Raw genomic sequence first — 23222 nt, 5'->3', positions numbered from 1 at the left:
GATAAAATGAATAGAAAATAAATACCAAGGTGGCAGCCTAAGAAGCCCCAGCCACACAAATAATTACACCGGAAACCTATGAATGTGTATGAACTAAACATACTTAAAAAAAACAAAGCAAAATCCACCTCTAAGCTTTCTACAAGAAACGCACATTACACAAGAAAATACCCACAGATTAGAAGCAAAGGGGTAGAAAAAAAGATGCGCCAAGACTAAGCCAAGGGAAGGTGGAATGGCTATATTAATATCCAATGAACTGGACTCCAGAACAGGGAACATGACCAGCAATAATGAGGAATATTTCGTAACAATAAATAAAAATAACATCTAAATTCATCAAGAAAACCTAAAAGCTAATCCTATGTGTACCTAATAAATGAGATTCCGATGATGTGAAGCAAGACCTGACAAAACTAAAAGAGACAAATCCAACCATTATAATTGGAAATTTCAAAAGTCCTCACTCAGTAGCTGAGAAAAAGGAGACAGAAAATCAGTAAAAGCAGAGAAGACTGGACTAACACTATCAACCAACCTGACCTGACTAATATTTATGGAAACCTCCCCCAACAAAGCAAAACATACATTCTTTCCAAGGACACATAAGATATTCACCAAGACAGACCACGTGACAGATCTCAGAACAAATACCAGAAAATGTAATTACCAATGTTAGGAAGGAAAGACATCACTATAGTTCCTACAGACATTAAAAGAATTAAAGGGTATTATGAACAACAATATGCCAGTAAATTAGACAACTTCTTTAAAATGATGAAATTCCTTAAAAGACACAAATTATTGAAACTGACAAGAGTGGCACCTGGGTGGCTTAGTCGGTTAAGCATCTGCCTTCCGCTCAGGTCATGATCCTGGAGTCCTGGGATCAAGCCCCAAGTTGGGCTTCCTGTTCAGTGGGGAGCCTGCTTCTCCCTCTCCCTCTGCCTGCCACTCTGCCTACTTGTGCTCTCATTCTCTCTCAAATAAATAAATAAAATCTTTTTTTAAAAGCTTTAAAAAAAAACTGACAAAGCTTTTCTTAAAGCTTTAAAAAAAAAACTGCCAAGAGAAGAAGTAGAAAATCTGGAGCCCTACTTACAGCAAAAATTGAATTTACAGTTAAAACTTTCCCACAAAGAAAGTCCCAGGGCAAGATGGCTTCCCTGTTGAACTCTATCAAATATTTAAGGAAGAATAATACTAATCTTACACAAACCCTTCCAGAAATTATAGGCCACCATTTCCCTAAGGTTAAGAAAGAAAAAGACTTTAGAAGAAAAGAAAGTAGAACACAATATTCCTCAGGAACAGAGAGGTGAAAATCTTTAAATACATACTACCAAAGAAAATCTAGAAGTATAGAAAAAGGCTAATATCTCATGACAGAGTAGAGTTCCCCAGAAATGCAGGTCAACCTAACAATCAAAGTTCATTAAGGTCCTTCACTACATTAACAGAATAAGTAAGAAAAATCACATGATCGTATCAACAGAAAAGGCATTTGACAAAAATATCAATTCCTAATTTTTTTAAAAGACTCAGCAAAGCAAACTACAATGTGACGTCCTGGTCTTCTTCCACCAGGTCTTAAGAATTCAATCCTCAACCTCTTATTCCATTATATACCAGTATTCCTCAAATGTAAAGACCTATCAAAATAAACCAGGGTGCTTATTAAAAACATAGACCTCTCGACTGTGGAATTTGTACTGTCAGCAACCACCCTGGAAAAGGGCATCTACAAAAAGCCAACAGCTACTACCGTACTTCATGTTGAGAGCCTGAATGCTTCACCCTCCCCACCAGTATCTGGAAGGAGGTAAAAATGTCTGCTCTCAGCACATGAGGATCTTGACAATGCAGTAAGTCAAGAAAAGGAAATAAAGGCCATGCAAGTGTATAGAAAGAGGTAAGGGTCTCTTTATTTATAGATGACATGATTGTGTATAATTCCTAAGGCATCTACTGAAAAGCTCCTGAACTAGTCAGTGAATTTAGTAAGATCACCAGAAAGGTGAGGCACATTACATTTTCCAAAAGTGGCCACAACACTATCTCCAATCCTGCATGCTCTTTTATTACGTGACCATGCACTCCTGTATCAAGAGATGGGAGTCCAATTTCCCTCTCTTTGAATCTGGGAAGACTTGTGACTGCTTCAACCAAGAGTACAGTAGAAGTGATACTGTGTGATTTCAGAGGCTGTCATGAAAAATGCACCTTACATCCTGTTGGCTGGAAATCTTACTGGGAGCCTCGCACTATTATGTAAGAAGTCTGACTATCCTAAGGCCACCATGCTGTGAGGCTGGAGAGTCACAGGGAGAGGCCATGAGATGGCAGTCACTGTCCTAGTCTCAGAGCACCCCGACCTCTGCCCTGCCTGAGCCCAGGTACCAGGAGCTCACATATATATGGGTGAGACTTCAGACGGTTCCAGCCCCTAAGCATCACCTTGTACCCACCTTCAAGTCTCCCCACCTGAGGCTCCAGACAATGTGGTACACGGATAAGCAATACATGCCATTTCCTGACTGAAATCCTGACTGAAAGAATCTGTGAGCATAATAAAATAGTTCCTTTAAGGTGGGAAATTTGGAGCAATTTGTTACGCAACAATACTAGATAGAGAAAGATGTCGGTTAACAAAATCAATTATATTTGTATATATCAGCAGTAAAATTTGAAAAACAAAATTTACAAACAAAGCTATACCATTTAAAATAGCAACAAAAAACCCAAACAATGTAGAAATAAATTTAACAACATCTGAACAAAACCCATACACTGAAAACTACAAAATGTTTGTGAGGATAAATTTAAAAATGTCTAAAAACTCAGTATTGTTAATGCTATTAATTCTGGGAAAACTGACATATAGATTCAACACAATCCCATTCAAACCCCAGCTCCTATTACTTTTTCTAAGGCTTTTCTGGTAGAAAATGGCCAACGATAAACTTTATATACAAATGTAAAGGACTGGGGCGCCTGGGTGGCTCCGTCTCTTAAGCGTCTGCCTTCGGCTCAGGTCATGATCCCAGGGTCCTGGGATGCAGCCCCGAGTCGGGCTCCCTGCTCAGCGGGGAGCCTGCTTCTCCCTCTCCTCCCTGCTCGTGCTCTCTCTCTCTCTCTCAAATAAATAAATAAAATCTTTTTTAAAAATGTGAAGGACGAAAAATACTCGTGAAAATTTATTTTAAAAAGAACAAAGTTGGAGGACTCTCTCTACTGGACTCTGAGAAAAGCTACAGTAATTAAGACAGTATGTACTGGCATAAAGATGCAGTAATAAATCAATGGAACAGAACAGAATGTCCAGAAATAGACACACATTTATATAATCATTTGATTTTCAGAAAAGGGACCAAAGCAATCCACTGGAAGAAAAAAAAAAAAACAAAACTGTTTTTGACAAATGATGCTAGCTATGTTAACTAGGAAACCTGTATTTTAAAAATGAACCACTCTGCCTTCCTCACACCATACAGAAAAATTAAGTCAAGTTAAAAGTCAAAACAAAAATTATAAAGTTTCTAGAAGAAAAGCAAAGGAGAATTCCCTGGCACACTGGGGGTAGGTGAAGGATTTTTACTTAAATTGGATCTTAAATTTTAAGTTAGATTTTTTTTTTTTAGGTAAATTAGATTTCATAGAAATTAAAATTTTCCACTTATGAGAAGATACAGTTTTCTAACAATGGAGTGCCACACCACAAACTTGGGGAAAACATTCTCCCAGCCCCTCACTCTCTAACAGAAGACGGCCGTCCGGCAGAGACACGTCAAGGAGGGGAGTGCTGGTGCAGCCCTGCCTCGCACACGCTGCTGCTGGGTGTGTAAAACGGTACAGCCCATTTGAGGGAAATGCCGGGCTGTTGTCCACAGAAACAAAATACACTCCCACAGCATGACCCTGCAAGGCTACACCTAGGCACCGAGCGAGAGAAATGGAGGTTACGTCAACAAGAAGACATGCACGTGAATGTCCACAAAAAGTGTACTCATAGCAACCAAAGGCCAGAAACAGCCTTGGCTTCCACCAAAAAGATGGACAGAGAAACAAGCTGTGATATATTCATACAGTGAAATACTACTTGGTAATTAAAAGGAATGAACTATTCATTCACGCAATGACATGGATTTTACGTTTTTCAATGCTACTGTGAACTGAATTTCTTTTAATTTTCATTTTTAAAGTGTTTGCTGCTCAATGACTCATTCTTAATGAATCTTCTGCTGCAGCCCAGTAACCAACACACTCTTATCTGTTTAATAAACCTTTCTAAACGTTGCCAAGAATTCTCAATTTTATCGACGAGGCTCTAAAATCCCTTCTCTAAAGATCCTTCCACACACAGCATGATTCATCTCGTGTTTGAGACAGGAACACATCTGCACGGACTAGGTGCATCCTTCTTCATTCTTCCATCCACGGGGCTGGGCACAAGGCCTGGCTTTCCCTCCCTCCCCACGACGGCTTGGCTGCTCCTTCCAGGTGAAGACAGCCAAATCGGGGCCAAGTGAGCGAGCTTCCTCTCAGCCACCTTCCCAAGCAACAGACCGGCCCCTCGCTTCTTCTGTTTCCCCTGAGCTGGGGAAGAACAACGCCCCCAGGCCTCTGGCCGCCCACGCTCATTTCTAAGGATCCTAGGCCGCCTTCCAAGCGTGCTGGGGGCCCCTCTCCTTCTTGGAGCAGAAACCGCTCCAAGGGCTCCCCGCACCCGCTCTGGTTTCCTGTGATACGTCTGTCCCTTCTCTCCTCACTGGCCTTATCTTCAAAGGCCGACATGCAGCAGCGACACCTGAGGGACAGCAGGCCCTGCGGCCCCCCGGGGACGGGGCAGGCAGAGGCCCGGACATCCTCTACGCGCAGCACCACGCCACCATATTTCCAGCCTTCTGTCTGACAAGTTCTAGGATAACACAGTCCCTTTCCCCAACGCCGCCCTCACTCCCAGGCCACCGACCAGTTCTCTGAATTGAGCAAGGCTTCCCCAAGGAAAGGAAGTGTAGAAGACTAATTATAAAAGCAACGGCCCTTTTCTCCTCAAAGAGGCTGTCCTGTTAAGTAATGAATCCGAGAGTAATAGTATGACTGCAGGAGAGGCAAATGGGGAAGCCGTAATTCAACAAGCGCAAGCTCGCCGGCAGCCCTGGCGCTGGGGCTGCTGGTGTCGTGCGGAGACCGGGAAAGTCCAAGAAGAACCCTCCCCAGCACGGAGGATACGCACCCCTGCAGCCTAGAAAACAGAACGGAAGCACACAGCCATGGCTTCCACACTTAAGGTCCCGTCCCCGTTCCCCCCCTATACCATCTGTGCCCAGCCAGCCCAGGCCACCCCCTCGCTGTGGAACCCCCCACTGCACGGCCCGCCGGGCAGATCCACACGGCCCATTTCACCACAAAATAAAGACTCCTCTCACAACCACATCCCTTTGTCAAGACAAAACCATCCCATCAGAATAATTAGCAGGGTCACGTGGGTGGACGACTTCCACCCAGATCTGCCGGCTAGACCTCTTCACGAGGTCCTGGTAAGATTCTTCCCCAGGCAGGACTGTCCATGCACTGCTGGCCATTCAGTACCCTGATCGCCGCCCCCTCACTGCCACACCCAGACCCTCCCCAGCAACCCTAAGGAGGCAGTAGGTACCCCCACCGCGCCCACCCCACCACGGGTACTCACAGCGGCACCACAGTGGACGAGGCCTGCCCAGTCTGCCCGGCGCTCTCTCTCTGCCCATCCCACCGCCACCCAGCTGAGGCTCTAGTTTGGGCCGCAGATGGCCCCTCGCTAGCCCCACCTGCCGCCGCTGAGGGCCGTGCCAACGGCCTCCCTTCATCGCTCACGGAGCCAGCAGGAGCGCGAGGGCACCACAGTGCGAACCGAGTCTCCGCCATGAGACTATTTCACCTGGAAATGCAGCTGCTGCTTTTCTCCCGGCACCAAGGCCCCTCCATAGAAAGAGCGTCCCCTAAACAAACACCGAGTGCGAGGACACCATCCATCAGAAATGAGTGAGCAGGCCTGACACCTGGGGAGGGCCAAATTACGGGCCTTTCTCAGAGCTGCCAAAGCCAACCGCCCCCTTCCCCAAGGAATCTGGGTGAGTCTGCGTGCCACGGCCGCAGCCCGGAGAGAGTGCCGACCCTGGCCTGCACCGCTCCGTGAGGACCGCCGGCTCGGCCATTTCTGGAATGTCCCACGCACACTGGAAGAAAGGGAACACGCTGTGTGTGCCGGGAGTGGGGTTCCAGATATGGCCAGTAGCTCAACCTTATGAAGTCTGCGGCACAAATATGTCGCGATCTTGCAAGTTCTTGTCTGCCTGACCCGCTAATTACTGAGAGGCAGGAAAGCTGGGGCCAGACTGTGCGGGTCTGAATCCCAAGTCTGCAACTTCCTAGCCCCACAGCGGGAAATGCCTGACAGACATGTTGCAGGGAAACTGAGATTAACACCAACAGTTAACAAACACAAAGAACCTAGAACAGCGTCTCGCACTGACAGCATCTTCAGGAACTTCCGCCTAACTTTTGCCTCTTCTCTTCCCCGCCTGCCTCCTACACACTCAAGAGATACACTTCTGTCCACACACACGCATGCTGTCATAGCAGACGTTCAGGACTGTGTCTTCCCTGGTAAATTTATCCACTTGTCCCTCGGCAGTGATGCTCTTTATCCCAAATAATGCTTTCTGCCTCAAAATCCATTTCATCTAATAATGCATAAGAGCCACACTGCTGCCTAACTCTTATTTCGGTTAGTGTTGATCTGTTGCGCTGCTCCCAACCCCCTTCCCCTTCATGCCGTTTTGTAATCTTATGTTTTAGGTGAGTGTCTTCTAAGTAGTGTATAGCTGGATCCTGTTTGTAAATCCAATCTGGCCTGACAGTTATCCTTCTCCAGAACACCAAACGCAACCCATCTCATTCTGGCCTCTGCTTTTCCTGCTGCGGCCTATTTCCCATCCAACCGTCGGCCCGAACGACTCATCTGTCTGTCACTGGCCGTTCCTATGACATTTTCTCTGACCTCCGATATGTAGCGGCTTCACTCTGGTTTCTCCAGGTGTGATATTTTAATGCCACTTTCTTGAGACTTGTTTGTTTAGGGACCATAAGAGCCCATGTCTCTCACAGGTGCTGGAAAGTTCTGGCCACCACCTGTGTGTGCACGGGGGCTCGCACAGCATGTTTTCCCATCCCGGGCCTGTTGCTCATTCTGCCCTAACCTCTCTTCCAAATCCGTGCCCTCCCTCAGTGCTGCCCGCCCAGTAATTTTCTCCTTCTGCTTTAATCCTCTCTTCTGCTGGGTCTAAAGAATGGTAAATTTCAACGACCGTAAGTCTGGTTGCTAGAAGTTCTGTTGGGCTCTTTTCAAAAACCTGCGAGCTCTTCTTTCAGAGTCTTATTCTTCGTGTTAATTACTTGTTTGGGCTCCGTTCACATCGCTGCTGTAGGATGTCGAGTCCCTGGGGTAGATCACTGCTAATCACAATGCCTGTTAATGTCCAGTCCTGGCGCACACTTCTTCTGTCTCGTGCTTTCTCTGTCGTGAGCCCGTCTTCGGGGGGCTTTTCTGTGGGAAAACCACAGGCCTGTGCTGAGAGAGCAGCCCCCAGGGCGGCAGTTCTCCGGGGCAGTCGGCCCACTGCTGCCGTCCAGGAGACCCTTTCAAGCGGTCTCGGAGATCAAAACCACATTCCTAATAATAGCAACGTTATTTACCTTTGTCATGTGTTGCGGCCTGCATGGCTGGCGCGAAAGGTGAGTAAAGCGCGGACACGTTGACATGAGTCGAGGCAGTCCCGCCAAGCCGCATTCTTAGCGCCTCGCACTCACAGTGGCGAAGATAAATAAAAGGCAGTTTCGCTTAAGGATGTCCTTGATGAGGTTCCTAATTTTATGATTAATATTGCATCAGATCCCGACCCTCAAGTAAACATCTTTTCAATATTCTGTGTGGCCAAGTGGGAAGAACACAAAGAGCCCTTGAGATGTGTACCAAACAACAGTGATTTCTTCTAAAAATGCCCCTGGTCAATTGTTGGAGCTGTGAGCTGAATCAGATAACATTTTTCAAGAAACATCATTTTCACTAGAAGAAATGACTAACAGGCAAACCGGTTATTCAAACTTGGGTATTTGGCACTTTCTCAAAAATGAACAAAGACTGTCATTTCAAGGAAAACAATCGGCAGTATGTGTTGCCAATAATATTTGAGCTTTTAAGCCAAACTCTGAATTTTGAAGAACTTTCGTCTGCCACTCTGGGCTCACCAGCTTCTTCTGACAAGACGGTGGTAAGGCTACGAGATGTGATACTATATGATGAGGTGCGTCAGCATCTAGAAGCTCCACACACCCCAGTCATCCAATATTCCCCAGATGGCCAGCGTCCGATGCTACAGAACCACGTGAGGGCAAAACACCCGCTCAAAGTGCAAGACAGGCAAAAGGACTTCAACGTCACTGAGAACAAAATGGTGGCTGACATGGCTTCAACTGTCACACGGCAGGCGACCTTCAGGAAGCCACCGTGCTAAGCTATGGTCTAGTGTTAACGAGCAAACATCCAGGTCGTCGGGAGACCGCTATGAAAATTCTCCTCCCTCTCCCAACGCCCTGCCTGGGAGAGGCCGGACTGTTTTCACACACTCCCATCAAAACCAACATATCTCCACGGACTGAATGCAGAAGCACACGAGAGAATTCGGGTATCTTCTACGGAGTCAGACCTACAGGGTCTTAACACAGGGGAACACAGTGCCCTCCTTCTCACGAAATAGTTATGTTTCAAAAATATTAATTTATTACCAAGATATGTTACTTATAATAACACATAGGGATTTATCATTGTTATTTTAAGATAAATTACTAAATATTTTTAAATGATCTCTGTTTGAGTTTCTAACAGAGTAAATACCGACAGAATTCACCCACGTGAGTCAAAGCTCTTTGAGTTCCTTGGGATTTTTGAAGACTGTAACGCAGCCCCGAGACACGAAGCTGGAAAGCCCTGACGGGAGAACCGTTTTATTTTTGTTTCTGAGTAGCACCAGGATTTCCCTATGCAGGCCCGGCTTTATCTTATTTCTAGCCCTGGCCAGGACAATAAAACCTTAACTTTTAGGCACGACTGCAGTCATTCCCTCCACACTTACTAGCGTCTACTGGCGGGGTCACCACTCCTCGTGTCCGCAGGACTCCCCTCCCCTTGGTAAGGAGTACAGCTTTGCATTTTAGACAATTCTTGCTCAACATCACCCAATGCCTCCAGGCATATGCTGGGAGGGAGCAGCTTCTTCCTGGGCCTAGCCTGTCATCCTCCTGGGACCAGAGCCTCCCCTCCCCCAGAACCCCTAGAACTCTGCCGTCCATCGGCAGTCCTCTCCACGCACCCCTGGCCACCAGGATATGCATCCTGCAGGGACAACAAGTTGGTGACTGCACAGCCCCTGTACACAGCAGGTGCTCCCCACACGGTGGCCAAATGCAGAACACAGAGTCTCAGACTGAGGCCGCAAGGTGAGCCGAACACACAGTCACGTCTCCAGAAAAATGAGCAGATGTGGCTTTTCCCCTATAGAACGTAGCCAGCAAAATGGAAGTCATTTCCACTGATTTCAGCTGGACACGGTTATAAAGCAGAGCAGAAAACCACAGGCTTCAGAGCTCACATGTGGGTCCCAACACAGGCTCTCTGACCCCAGGCAAGGGATGTGTGTGTGTGCAGGGTGTGACATCCACTCTGCTGTGAAGCTAAGAGCCACTCGGACACGCTAGCCGTCACTGCCCACTGACACGGGAAGCCCCGCTGCTGCTGCCGAGGAGAGCAGGAGGGCCGCTGCACAGCCGTGGCCCAGAGACTCGGACTCCCTGCAGTCTCCCTTGGCACGTGGATTTAGCGTCACGCGATAGACAGCCCTGAACTTCCTAAGCTGCAGGGAACCGGCGAAGGCCAGGCTGACAGGGCCGCACTTAACAAGGCCAAGCACGAGTTCTCAGTGGCTTTCAAGCAGGGCAGTGACGTGATGAGAAGGTGCTCCAGGAAGACGGCTCTTGAGTCGTCAGGAGAGAGCAGAGAGGACGGGGCGAGCCCAGGTTGTATGAGAGCAAGCGCAGCAACAGAAGCTTCCGGCTCCTCAGGACGCTGACACCCGGTCCGTCTTTCCGCCTGCTGCTCCGTCCCCTCAGACCCTCACACCTGTCCACACAAAGCAGCGGGGGCACCCGAATATGCCCAACAGCCCCCCAGAGGAGCTCGCCTCATCTCAGGGAATGACAGATCTCCCCGAGTCCCCCAGTGCTGGTAACCGGCACCCCTCAACACTGCTCACGTCAGGGCCCTGTGGCTCGCGGCGGCCTGCAGAGGGCGGTGAATGTGTGTACCGGGAGAGAGCCGCGCTGCACACACGCACACGCACGCACACACGCAACCCTGGCCCAAAAGCCATCCCATCAGACAGCAAACCTCAGGTGAAAAATGAAAAGCCAGCCTCACTTCCAGTGTAGAGCTGATTTTATTCACAAATAGAAGCGGGATAATCTTGTATCTAAATGGCAGGAATTCCATCACTCATGATAAGAGAAGTGACATTTGAAATTTATAAGGTCTCACGTTATGATTCAATCCCTTTTCTAAACGGGGAAAAAAAAAAAGTCTTACATTTTGGGAGAAGACTAACACATATGAAAACATTAACAATGGAGGGGAATGATAAATCGAGGCTTGGGCCAAAATCTTATTTTTCTCTGTCAGATGCAAACAAGGTTCTTACTCGTCATTACGGGAAGGGCCTCTACCTGCCCTTTGTCGCTTCTCAGTTATCAGAAGTAAGGCGAGCCCACACCGTTCTCTCCCACACCGTCATTCCGGCTCATTTATTCAAATTAAACCTCAGGACCCAAATCTGGAGACCACATCATGTAGAAGTCTTCCTCGGGCCCCTTCTAGCCCAGCAGCTGAGCCAAGGCCTCCACGGGCAGCGGTGTCAGAAACAGCACCATGACAACGGCTCAGGAAGGCCTGGCCTGGCAGGAAACGCAGGTGACAAGTGCACCCCATCTACTTCTCCCCTACTCACCTGCGACGAATGGGGTCCCGGCGCAGCACACAGACACCCACATGGGCTCCGTCCCTGGGGCATCTTTGGAATGAACCCAGCCCATGAGGTCCCGCAGAAAACCTCCATCAACCAAACCCTGCTCGGGGCTCTACACACCACCCCCCACCCCCGTCACCCCTCCTCCAAGTCTCGCTGCATTCCCAAATCGGGTCCTTGGGAGCACGCGTCTTATGCCCCCTCCGGCTCCACCCTGCGCCCCACACTGAGCTCCTAGGAGGCGTCTGCTGACATACTTCTCCCTCCCCAGGAAGGCACGCAGCCCTGGCGCAGAGTGTGCATCTAGGAAAGCCGTGTCGGCAAGAGTGAGCCAAGATGGTCCACACCCACCAGGGGGCCTCCATCTACCTCGACCACGGATTGCTACATCAACAGGCTCCCATCCTCCTTCCTACTCTGTGTAGGGTCTTTCCCCCAAACCACTTCCATAAAATCACCCCGGCCCTGGGAGACCTGCAGCCTTTCTGCAAAAATCTCCGCCACCCGCCCCGACTGACAGCAAGTCCAGCAGAGCCCCGGCCACGGGGAGCAGGGCTTCCAGCAGCTTGTGCTTCCCTCGGGGACCGGGCACAGCTGCAGTTCCCCACCAGCAGACCCCTGGCCCAGGGCCAGCAGAGACTGTGGGACCGGCTGCTCATGGGCCCAGGGTGACAGGTGAGGCTCTGAGGCCCTAACTCGGATGCCCCGTAAGGGGCGGGTTGCCCTGAGTACAGCTCACCAGGCTTATCAGCAACACCCCACATCTGGTGCTGGGATCACCTGGCGTCACCGGCAGCAGAGCTGGGGAGCTCGCAATGTGTGGGAGTCAGACTGCAGGGGAGAGGAGAGCCCCACACCCTAGGAGGCCCCAGCAGTGCACCGGGACTGTCTGCAGATGCAGGGGTGTGTGCGCACGCGCACACGGTATCTCCCACACCCGCCGACCCTGTGCAGGCGGCACGTGGCCAAGCTGCGCATGGGGCAGGCCCATGCGGCAGGCCCAGTGCCCCCCACCCCGCAACGCTGGTTTCGGAATCAGAGGCCAGGCCGGCGGGGGCTCACCTGAATGCCATCCAGCAGCTTGCTCACGCACCAGTACGTGTCGGCCTCGACATCACGCAGCACGTCTGCGGGCACGCGGGAGACGTCGGCAGCGTCCACGTCCTCCTCCTCTGCGTGCCAGGGAGCATGCGAAAGACAGCGAGCGGTTAACCCACAGGACACACCACGGGGCAGGGGCGGGGGCGGGGGCGCGGCTCGCAGAGACTTGCACGCGGCAGGCAAGGTACCCCGGGGGCCCATTTCTCTCGCTCGAACTAGATGGCTCCTAGGCTTCAATCTCATCACTTAATGGTTCTCCATTTTAATACCTAATTAGTTGCAGATAATTAATATTCTGAGTCTTTTCCAATTAATTAACATAATTAATATATTATAAATTATTGCTTCTCAGGCCTTTCACCTCCTAATAAGCGAGGGCCTAAAAGACATTACTTATTCCCAATACAGGTCTGAAAGCTTTTTCATAAGATTTTTTAAAATTCTGCTTCTAATGTGGTTACATATTCATCAGACAATAATTTCTCTCAAAACCGGTTCCCAAGGTGAGGATTTCCAAAACCACACTGGGCAAAGACCCCTTGGCTACAGGCGAGCACCCGTGAAAGCAGGAGCCTGAAGAGAAAGAACAGTCCGCAGTGCTCTGAACAGTCTCTTTCTTCGAATACAAAAAACCCAATGAGAGAACATAACTTAAAATTTTTAAAATGCAAAACAGACACTTAATTGAAACGGCTTATCAGACATTTGAACGAACTAGTTTTAGATCCTTACAAAAGCTGCTATCACCCAGCACAACACTCATAAATGTTTTAGAAATTGTGCATTCTATTTTTTCATTTTATTTACTTTTGTTTTATTTTGCCAACATGCAGGGCATCCTTGCAAGAAAAACGTTCTTGAAGCAAAGAAACATTTCTGCCGAGAACATATGTGTAAAGTTTTAAGTAGGTAGAGATGACAATAACCCTAAGAATACTAATTGCTACCACCTGTTGCGTAGCTGTGAGGTGACAGGCGCTCCTCCCCACGATCGAATGTCCTCGTTCATGAACCCCCATCACACGTCTGCTCCCACGGCCACTGCGCCCCTTGGAAACAGGCTGCAGTGAAAGAGGAGGTGTGGCCCCCGGGGACAGCCCTTGGCAGCGTGGTCAGGACGCAGGCCCTCCTGACAGGTAGCCCCACACAGCCTCGCCTCACGTCACAGCACATAGCTGCAAGAGCCACAGTGAACCCCCTTCCACTCTGCTCCCTGTTCACGACAGAAACCACAATGGTGACAAGAGGCCAGGCAAGTCCAGACCCAAGCCCGGCCAGGCCCTGCGTGGGGGCCACACCGGTCTACACAGGCAGGCCCAGCCCTGGAAGCACACCCAGCCCAGCCACGTACAGCCACGAGGACACGTCCCCATCAGCTCTGCTCTCAGCCCCTTGTCACCGCATGTCCCGGGGTGCCCGGGACCACGTCTGTGGGGGCTGCGGCCGGGAAAGTCACTCCGTCCCCACTTATTCCTTTACTCCCCCGCTCACTCAACAAGCCCTTCTGCATTTTGGTTTTGTTCAGGGGTTTATTTTATTGTGACGTAGTCCATATACAATAAAATTCACCTTTCTTAAAGCACACAACTCACTGGGCTTTAGTGTCTCACAGAGTTGGATAGCCATCACCACCCCGTAATTCCAGAACTTTTTCACCACCCCAAGCCAGCCCATCAGCAGGCACTCCCCATTCCCCCAGCCCTGGCAACCACCCCTCTGTGCTCTGCCTCCGTGGATCTGCCTGTTCTGGACATTCCACGTAATGGGATTGTGCGGGATGCAGCCTTCCGTGTCTGGCTCCCCTCACTCAGTGCCAAGCTCCTGGGCTCATCCAGGCCACAGTCTGTGCCAGCACCTCAGTCCTCTCCATAGCAGAACATTCCGAGGTACGGGTGGGCCATACTGCCTATCACTTGTCCCCTCTAGAACACGGGGCTGGCCCCTCGCTGGGACAACGCAACAACACACAGCAGGTGCTCCCCGCATGGTGGCTCGGGCCCTACGCGCCAGGGTCTTGGGCACAGACACGGGTAAGAGGCGATGCCTTGCAGAAGCTCAGAGCCCCTCCCCTCGGATGCAGGACTGTGGTGAAGAGCGTCCCCAGGCCGGCCTGGCCGGCTCTGAGCTCTCTCCTCAGTCCGAGCCCACCGGGGACCTGTGCCCTGTCCCAGCTGCCCCGTGGGCCGTGGGCTCTCCCTCTCACAGCCGGACAGCATTCTGGCCCCTGGCCACGGCCCAGCAAGGTGCCTGGCCTCGGACCTCGGCTGTCCCGGGAGGCCAACGTCTGGCCCGCGCGCAGCCTCCGATGAAGACCTGCCTGTATGGCTCTGCCGGAAATGCTGGCCCTGAAGGCCTGAGGCAGCCTAGGGGGAGGAACCCCCTCCGCCCGCCTACAGAGGAGGAAACGAGGTCTGCCCGCAGTCACTACCGAGCACATGACACCGTCTTGCTGGAAGAGCAAGCCGGCGGGCGCGAGCGTTAAGCGGCCTCCTCTGGCTTCCACGGACTCAGCTCCACACCCCGCCCCATAGAGCAGGTCTGATTTTATCCCCTGTCTCAGGGAATGGGCTCCGCCACAATCCTCAGAGGACTCCTCTTGAGACGTTTTCCATCGATGCATTCTCTCTTTCCAGGGCCTTCAAAGCACCAAGATGTTGCCTCGGCTGTTAGGACAGAGCCTCCCAGCTCAAGGGGCAGCAGGCCCCCCAACGCAGGAGCTCGGGACGCAGGCCTCGGAGAGGTTTCTCGGTCTGTTTAGCTGCATAACTGCCTTATGCCAGGAAAGGTCAGCTGGGCAGCCTCTTTCAGGTGTCACCTCTCACAACGGGCCATTTGTCACTCTTCAATGTAATGAAGTAATGACATTTAACTCAGAGAACCCCTATGCCAATCTGTCTTCAAAAAAAGCCAAGAGAATTGGAATGACCCTCATTGTCAGAATGAGATAAATATCCGTCCTCCTGAAGAAAACATCGGCCGACACGGGAGAAAACGCAGAGGGCAGCACAGAACACTCCGGAAGCCTTGCACCGCGGGCACAGGGTCAGAGCCGAGAACAGAACACCCCACCAAGGCTGGCGCAGCTGCTACGGGGTCCTCCTGGGGGCACAGCCCAGACCGAACCAAGAGCAAAAGCCGCACGCTCAGCGCAGGTGCTGTCGGTCAGAGGCCAATACTCTGCAGCATCTGCCACCAGGCCCGGGAGACTCAGCTCTGTGGGGCAGGAGGGCCCTCAGAGGCAGGCCCCTAAATGGCCAACGGTCGTGACAGCTTACAACTCAAGCCCACCGGCTCCAAAGGTCATACATGCCTCCCACCAGGGCATGCTGCCTCCACGTCTCTGGGGCAAGGAGGGGGACCGAGGGGGCGGGAACCCGAACGGGGAGCCACTAGGGAAGCCTGGGGCCTCAGGAGCCCTCCTGTCCACGGACACAGAGGCTGCGCCACGCAGTGCTTTGCCCCCTAAATGTGTGCGCGTCAAGGGACGGGGAGAGACCAGGAACACTGCTCCGCCGAGATCACAAAGGAGAGGAAACCACAGACGTGGACGGTTCCAGGCAATCCCAGGTTCAAAAAAAGGAACACAACTCCAAGGGGAAATCGGTAGATTCACAAGAACGGGACAAGCCTGGCAACAACGGAGGGGGCGGGGCCGGGGCTGGGCAGGGGCTCTCGGTGCCAACCCTCCGGGCCACTGGGATGTGGGCTGAGCTAGTGCCGACCCACACCGCGCAGATGCTCCAAGAGCGGCTCCACAAGCTGCTCGAGGCCGCCGGCTGCCACGGGAGGTGGCTGCCGCAAAGGGCACCCCCAGACCGCGAGCCCAAGCGCCCCGTACGCGGCCTTCTCCCGGCCAGGCAGGACTGACAGGCCCTGGAAGCCAGCGCAGGGAAGGTACCGCGGACTCGCGAAGGCAGCACTGATAGCAAACACACAACTCCCAACAATGGAACTTAAGCCGACCTGTCTCATCTGAAACTGGGCTGGACTCCACGGCCTACCGTACACCGTCAGCACACACATGGCACGCACACTGCCGTCCGAGAGCTGCAGCCGGCCCGCCCCCAGCCGTCCACAGCGCCACCCACCAGGGCCAGGCCCTGCACCTCGGGGACCCCGAGCTCAGAGCGACAGGGAGACCAGCACGTGCACAGGCTGAGCCGAGGGCACATGGGGAGGCAGGGAAGACACCGCGGCCCGGGACGGACAATCCACCACAAGCGCGCGTGCAGGCATGAGATGTAAAAACAGCCGTTTAATTCATAAAATCTCTCACCTGCCTTCTCAAATCATGAAACGGCTTTAGGGGATGATCTAAATAAATTCTCTGAAAATGCTACCCTGCCATATTGTTGGAAAAGCAATTTGTAAAATCATCCCATCTTTATCAATGACACCGTTCATATCAAGAACTCCAACCCTCACCTGTCTCTGTGCACAAGCACCCAGAGAACACTGCTCAGAAAGATGCCAGAAACATGACCGTGGTGCCCCCGGGAAAGAACACTGGGGGTGGTGGTAACTACAACTCTTCACTTTTTGCAGAAAAGTAGAGAGTAAAAAGAGAACACAAATTTTCACAATTAACACTTAGGACTTTTGCAATAGGGGAAAAAACACTGTGTAAGCCGCTGGGATAGTTTCACTAAGGTCTATCTTTCCATGGATAGCCCTAGAGAAAGTTCCCAAGGGTGGTGGTGCCCTTCTAAGCGTTCTGAGAAGCTCGTGGGGCATTTGGGCGTCAGGACAATTAGGGTAGGGACCTGCTGGCGATCAGTGGGGGGGTCAGCACTGCCCCCCCTACAAATGTGAACAGCACCGCACAATGAGCCCATCCAGAGTCAGTCGTGACTCGTCCACCAGCCTGGGTGGATGGGTGGATCAGCAGAAGGGTAGGTAGATATAAGGAACTAATAAAAGAATGGAGGACAGGGGCGCCTGGGTGGCTCAGTCGTTAAGCGTCTGCCTTCGGCTCAGGTCATGATCCCGGAGTCCTGGGATCGAGCCCCACATCAGGCTCCCTGCTTGGCGGAAGGCCTGCTTCTCCCTCTCTTACTCCCCCTGCTTGTGTTCCCTCTCTCACTGTGTCTCTCTCTATCAAATAAATAAAATCTTTAAAAAAAAGAATGGAGGACATTCTGGCTGGTAAGGAAAAAACCACACAGGGATGTAACTGCTATTCTGCAATACCCAAAAAGCTATCTTCGGTAAATAAAGAGCAGTAATTTCCTGTCCACGTTTCCACATCCAGAAAACTAGCAGGCTCAGTGGGTAAGGAAGAGGCAGGGTGATGGGCTCAAAGCAAGTCTGTCGTGGTGATGAGGCTGCTCACCGGACAGCAAGGGCGCCCGCCGCCACCGATGGACAGAGCACGTCCTCGGGCGCCAGGGCCCACTGCATCCGAAGCAGCCCGCGGAGGTAAGCGCCCAGCTGACACACGAAGGACCCGCAGGAGGGTCGTGTGCCAGGAAGCAGCCGCACCTGCTGGTGAATGGAGGCCAGCTGACAACGGCCAGCCTCTCGGTCTGAGACAGGGCAGCATGGAGGCTTCTGACTCTGCAGGGAGAGGAGGGGAGAGCCGCTACAACTCTAGAAAAGTACAACCTCACAGGTAAAACAACACTCCCCCAGTCATAAAACATGTGGTGGGCAAAAGAGCCTGTCACCACCCCAAGCTCACTCAAGCTTTGGGTCTCTGGGGACTCGCTCCTCAGAGGCTCCCCTCCAGGATGACACCTGCCCGCTTCATGGGGAACGGCCAGGGTAGCTCAGGCTGGGATCTCGTAAGGACCAGGGTGTGCTAGAAAGTAAAGAGGCCCGCACGTGGCCAGGCTCTCCCTCACAGTAAACCAAATGGGGCGCCTTGGTAACCAGAAAGGGAGAAATACCTCAAATTTAAACAGAGCCTATGACACGGGATCACCACGGCAACGGTAGATGCCGGCCTCACCAAGCTCAAGGCGCGGTGAGCAGCGCAGGTTAGGGAGGGGGGCACGCCCGGGCTGTTAGGACTGCATTAATCACCCGCATCGCACAAACCCTGCAATAAACCTCTTCACGTAATTAGGAGCTAAACTGGTAATCAAAAATATTCTCTTCTTTGTAAGCCAGCTGGAATCACCCCATGGTCTAATGTTTTGCATTGCCCAACTTGGGAGTTTCAAATCTGAAACCCTGACACTTCGGTGATGGAGGTTTTAGCACTTAATTACATAGATCTGGGTTCCAAGGCAGAGGGAAAAGTCCTGTTACAGTAAGAGAGGGGCCACCACTCAAGACCATAAATTCACAAAACTCAGTGGCTCAGCAAGAACAAGTAAGGTTATGATCAAGTTGGTTTAGCGTACTAATGTTTAACATTAATATAAATAACGTCCAACTCAAGGTTACAAACTAAACCACTGTCAGAGTTCCCAATTCTGGTACGTGGCTGCAAACGTGCAGCCCACAGACACGGACAAACGGTCAGTGGACAACGGGACACCAGCAGACGATGGTCACAAGTCAAGGACAAACCAAGGACAAACCTCGCTACAGGCCAGGCAAGATGACACGACGTGGCCACATCCAACTATCGGTCTCGTGGCCCGCAGCAGGCCCCAAAAGACAAGAACCAAGCAGCACCACTCTGCTTCTCGTCCCCCTGCACCCCGAGCGCACCCCCAATCAGGGGCCCCCAGTCTCCTGCAAACCGCAGGCCGGGGACAGCGGTGATGGCGCAGCTGCTCCTCCCTCCGGAGACGCACCCTGCTGCCTGACTCCACGCCAAAGACCGCGCCCAGCAACTCCCGGGAGCACCGACAGCGGACCCTGGGTGGTACTGAGGGAAAGGGGGAAGGCAAAGTCTGCTTCTTTAATGATCCTTGTTTCTACAACGTCATTTTTGTAAAAGAAAAAAATCTTAATTTCACAACACTCTTTTGTCTTGACTGGATCTTTGATTTTTAATGATGCTGTGAGTCGGAGTTTTTGTTAATAGAAATGCTACTGGTTAAAATACTGATTCCATTAACATGTATCGAGCACTTTCATGTACCAGAAACTGGCTGGGGGAAAGGTGGAGATGGGGAAGCGGCCACGGAGCCTAGAGGAAGGGGCCACACGCATTCATTTGCCTACTAACTCCTGAGGCACTCGTGCCCCGTTTACCGGGCTTACTTACAATGTCTGTTGACCAGACTGATTTACAGAGATGAGCTGGTCACGTGGCGAGTGAGCGTGTGACAAGGGATGGGGGAGGCACGGCAGGTTCAGAAGAGCAGAGTCCCCGCCCCTGGAGAGGGTGGCCTTGGGAGGCGTTGGGGCTGAGCCTTGGAAGGTGGCAGCATCAAGCACAGGGGATGGGGGGATGGGGCGGGGGTTGGGGGGGCACCGCAGAGCCTGGAGCCAGTAAGCCTGCAGGACGTCCACGTGACCCAGGCAGGGGACAGCTCATGAGGATGATACCGCAGCCGCGGGCACCCAGCTCCAGAGCTGGGCTTCCTTCCGGAGGAAAGGGAGAGCCCCCAGAGACGTGTACACATCAGAGTAACTCCTCACACTGGCGTCTGCCAACAGGGGTGCGGGCGAGAAGGGATCCCATCTGGGGACAGCGCCGTGGAAACGAAAGGAGGCGAGAGGTGGGGGAGATGCTCCCGAGCCTACAAACTGCAACAACTACTGAGGCACAAAGAAGAATCTGGGCCCGCCGCTGACGCCCCTCCAGTGAGGAAGGCCTGCCAGAGAACACATCAGCGGCACACCATGAAATGCCAGGCACTGGGCCACCCACTGCAGAGGAGTGCCCACTCTCGGCACTTCCTGCACATAAGCGTCACCAGCTGCATCCACCCCCACTCTGCATACTGCGTCTTCACGTCCACGTACATCCCTGCATGACACGGCAAGAGCCCCACGAGAGCAGGACTGCCCCTGCCATGCTCTTCATGTCCCCGCACCTCCGCCAGGGCCCAGCACACAGCAGGGGCTCGGTAAACACACGCCCAGCGAGGGCATGAACGGCCGGCCAGGGGCTCAGTCGAGAAGGACGAGTAATTACATCAACAGTTGCAACCAGAACACAGTGAACGTTATGCCAAGATGTTCTATGAAGAATGGAAAGAATTTAATCCCAATTTCTCCAGTTAAGAGAAATACCCAAAATTGCTGAACGTAAGACAACGTATCAAGTCTAACTTGCTTCTACTGATGACAATGCAAACAACGCTTAAATCAACGAGAGTTCGTCCAAACTGAAGGAAGTGTTCTTGCAAACAGCATCACACACAATAAACAGGCCCTGCCTGCCGCCCTTCCATGCAAGCCCGGAGTTCTCTGAAAACAAGGCAAACTGTTTTCTAATTTGAGACCCCCTGGAAAGCTCTGACGGTTGCTGAGCTTCGCCTCCGAGAACGGCAGACGCTGTTTCTCAGGAAAACAGGATGCCCATGTGAGCCCAGCATCCTGCTGGGGCAGGCTCCACACGGTCCCCCATTCCTCTCCCGCACTCGGCCAGCCTTCATGGGGCACACACGTCTCCAGAGCCTGCAGCGGCCTCCGGAGACGCAGTGGCGCTGGGAACCTCTCGTCAGGGCACAGGACGAAAGCCTTCCTTCACATATAGTCACTGCACTGAAGGATCTAGGCCCCTCGTTATTTGTTCACGAGGAAAGAGCAGAAGACTTGCAGCCACGACCGTCTTTCTGAAGCCGTGTTGCCAGGCAGGAGATTCCACAGAGACCCCCATCCTTCAGAAGGCAGGCGGCAGATTCATACACAGAGTAAGCCTGCAAGAATCATGATCATCTGAACGCGCAAACTGATCATAAATCAATCCATTAAACTGATCTATTCCCTTTACCTAATTAAGTCAAAAATAATTCCTCGAAAGATGAATGGGTCTTTAAATCAATCAGCAAATGCTCCCTCACTCAAACCATTCATAATGCAGCCAAATGGAAAGAAAGATTGACCAACACAAGACAGCTCATTCCCGCAAGCCTTGGTGCACGATCTCGAGCAGGGGATCAGGAGATGCACGCAGAGCGCTCCCCCATGCCGAAATGTCACCCCACTGTGTAGCAGACATCCCACCCAAGACGATGATGACAGCCAGACCACAGTACAGCCCCAGGGACGCCAGACTCCGCTCATGTGCGCAGGTCAGCAAAACCCTCCCAGGGGAAAGCCCAGCACAAAAGCAAATGCTGGGCCACGTCACCATACACAAATCTTAAATGGTTTTAAGGGGAAAAAAATTAGAAAGTAAAACAGATTGGGGAAACACTTGCAACATATTACAGGCCAAGGATTAATATCAAAAGTTCTGCAAAAAATTATCATGCAACAAGAAAAATACGTAAGTAAGCCCACTAAAAATGAGGAAAATATCTCAACAAAGTTATTTATAAAAGGAAGTCAGTTCAAAACAAAGAGAATGGTCAACAAAAGCATTAGTCATAAACAAATACAAATACATACAACGAGGTGCACACCAGCTCACCAATAAAACTGGTCAACTGTCAGAGTTTAAAATACCCACCATGAACCATCTGAACCCCAAGGAGCCCCCCAAACACAGACGCTCTGCTAAGGAAAGGATCAATGGGTTTGAAAACCAGCCTGAGAGAACATATCAGAGCCCTTAGAGCCACAGAGTTCCGCTGAGCCCAGACGGCGTGCCAGGCATGCGACAGGGGCCTCGGGAACCCAGAAGAATATGGCCCAGTCCTCGCACGGCTCACAGTCTGGCTGGGAGCTGGGCCCCGCGGGGTGAGTCCCTTGCCAAACCAGAACCAGCAGGCCGCCCCTGCGCCCCACTGGTTGGACGGTGAAATGGGACATTGTATGCGTAAGATGCCATCACATTTTGCTAGTAATAACACGGCAAAAAGCCAAGAAATTCATTTACAGAAAGTCATACCACAAGTACCTTTGTCGCTGAGATGATGTAGGATCCTAAAGTACTGGTTAATTGGGAGAGTTTGCTGCGCTAACTGATGGACAATCCAGCTTTCACTGACAGCTCCAGCAAGGTAACTCCGGCTGGGGCCATTTACAAAAGACTAAGTTGCTTTCGTTGTCCATTCCTGGTCCTCAATAAATCATGCAGACACGTCAACTCCCAAATTCTGCCGTGTATTCCTGCTAACTCACATCCCAGCTGGGATTCCTCTGATCCAGCTTACAGCCAGCCTGGGCTGTGGCATTCCCTAGTGCCCGGCTCCTGGGTGTCATGCACAAAGACAGAAATGAGGTTTACGGTCATTGCCTCTGCCCGGATTCCAACACGTCCATGTGAAAGGCCATCTGTAGTCACTCCCCAGGCAGGGCCTTGCCAGGAACTAGGCCGGAGAACCAACCCCACAGCTAGATTTCAGCAGCCTGGCCAAGCCCTGACAGCCCATCAATCAGGAATTAATACATTTCAGCACACTCTTCACTGTTACAGCCAGCAAATGAACCATAAACAGGGAACGTACGCTGTAACCATCCCAACTGGACAGAATAGAACCCCAGGGAGGGTATGCGGCAACCACAAACAGAAGCTGGACATGCAGTCTGTGGACTGAACCACAAGGTCAGAGCAAAATGGGACTGCTTCCTTTCGTTTCTGAAACAAGTTCCTGCTCAAGATAACTCAATCAACTGCGTGGCTCTTTGATTTGTCAATAAGAAGAGATCTGTTCCCCCTAAAGGAACACGGGGACCCTCCCTTCCCCTGGCCAGGCATCCCAGCTCATGGCTGCTGCAAACGCCAAAGGTCCCCGGAGTTAGGAGAGCCAGCGCAGCCGCCGCACTCCAAGAAGCTACTCGAAAAGCAGGACTATGGAAAAGTCCCGGAAATAAACCTCTTCCGAAATGACAGACACCCGACTTACAAACAGCTCTGCCCGCTCCCCATCCCTGCGCTAAGAAGCCTTTGGATAAAGACTGCGTGAAGCAGGCTGCCCAGCCTTCCCTGCACAGGTGGCGCTGAACCAGGGCCGCAACCCACAGCACAGCCAACGACTCGGCACCTGCCAGAAA

General features: G+C 51.7%; 1 protein-coding gene across 6 annotated transcripts in view; it reads right to left on the bottom strand.

Moving 5' to 3' along the window:
* The window catches only part of TBC1D22A (TBC1 domain family member 22A), a 266974-nt gene that overhangs the window by 87876 nt on the left and 155876 nt on the right, over nt 1-23222 (bottom strand). For 4 of the 6 annotated variants that reach the window (XM_081822666.1, XM_081822664.1, XM_081822668.1 and 1 more), the window contains one exon: nt 12177-12286. The exons of the other annotated variants lie outside the window; for them this stretch is intronic. In XM_081822666.1, the coding sequence (XP_081678792.1) occupies nt 12177-12286 (110 nt within the window). The remainder of the gene's footprint in view (nt 1-12176; nt 12287-23222) is intronic. 6 annotated transcript variants of the gene reach the window in all.

The sequence above is a fragment of the Leptonychotes weddellii genome, chromosome 5 (assembly GCF_054177405.1).
Source record: "Leptonychotes weddellii isolate Sample4059 chromosome 5, ASM5417740v2, whole genome shotgun sequence".
Classification (NCBI taxonomy): domain Eukaryota; kingdom Metazoa; phylum Chordata; class Mammalia; order Carnivora; family Phocidae; genus Leptonychotes; species Leptonychotes weddellii.
Note: the sequence above shows the minus strand (reverse complement) of the source record. Positions and strands in the feature narration are given on the sequence as shown.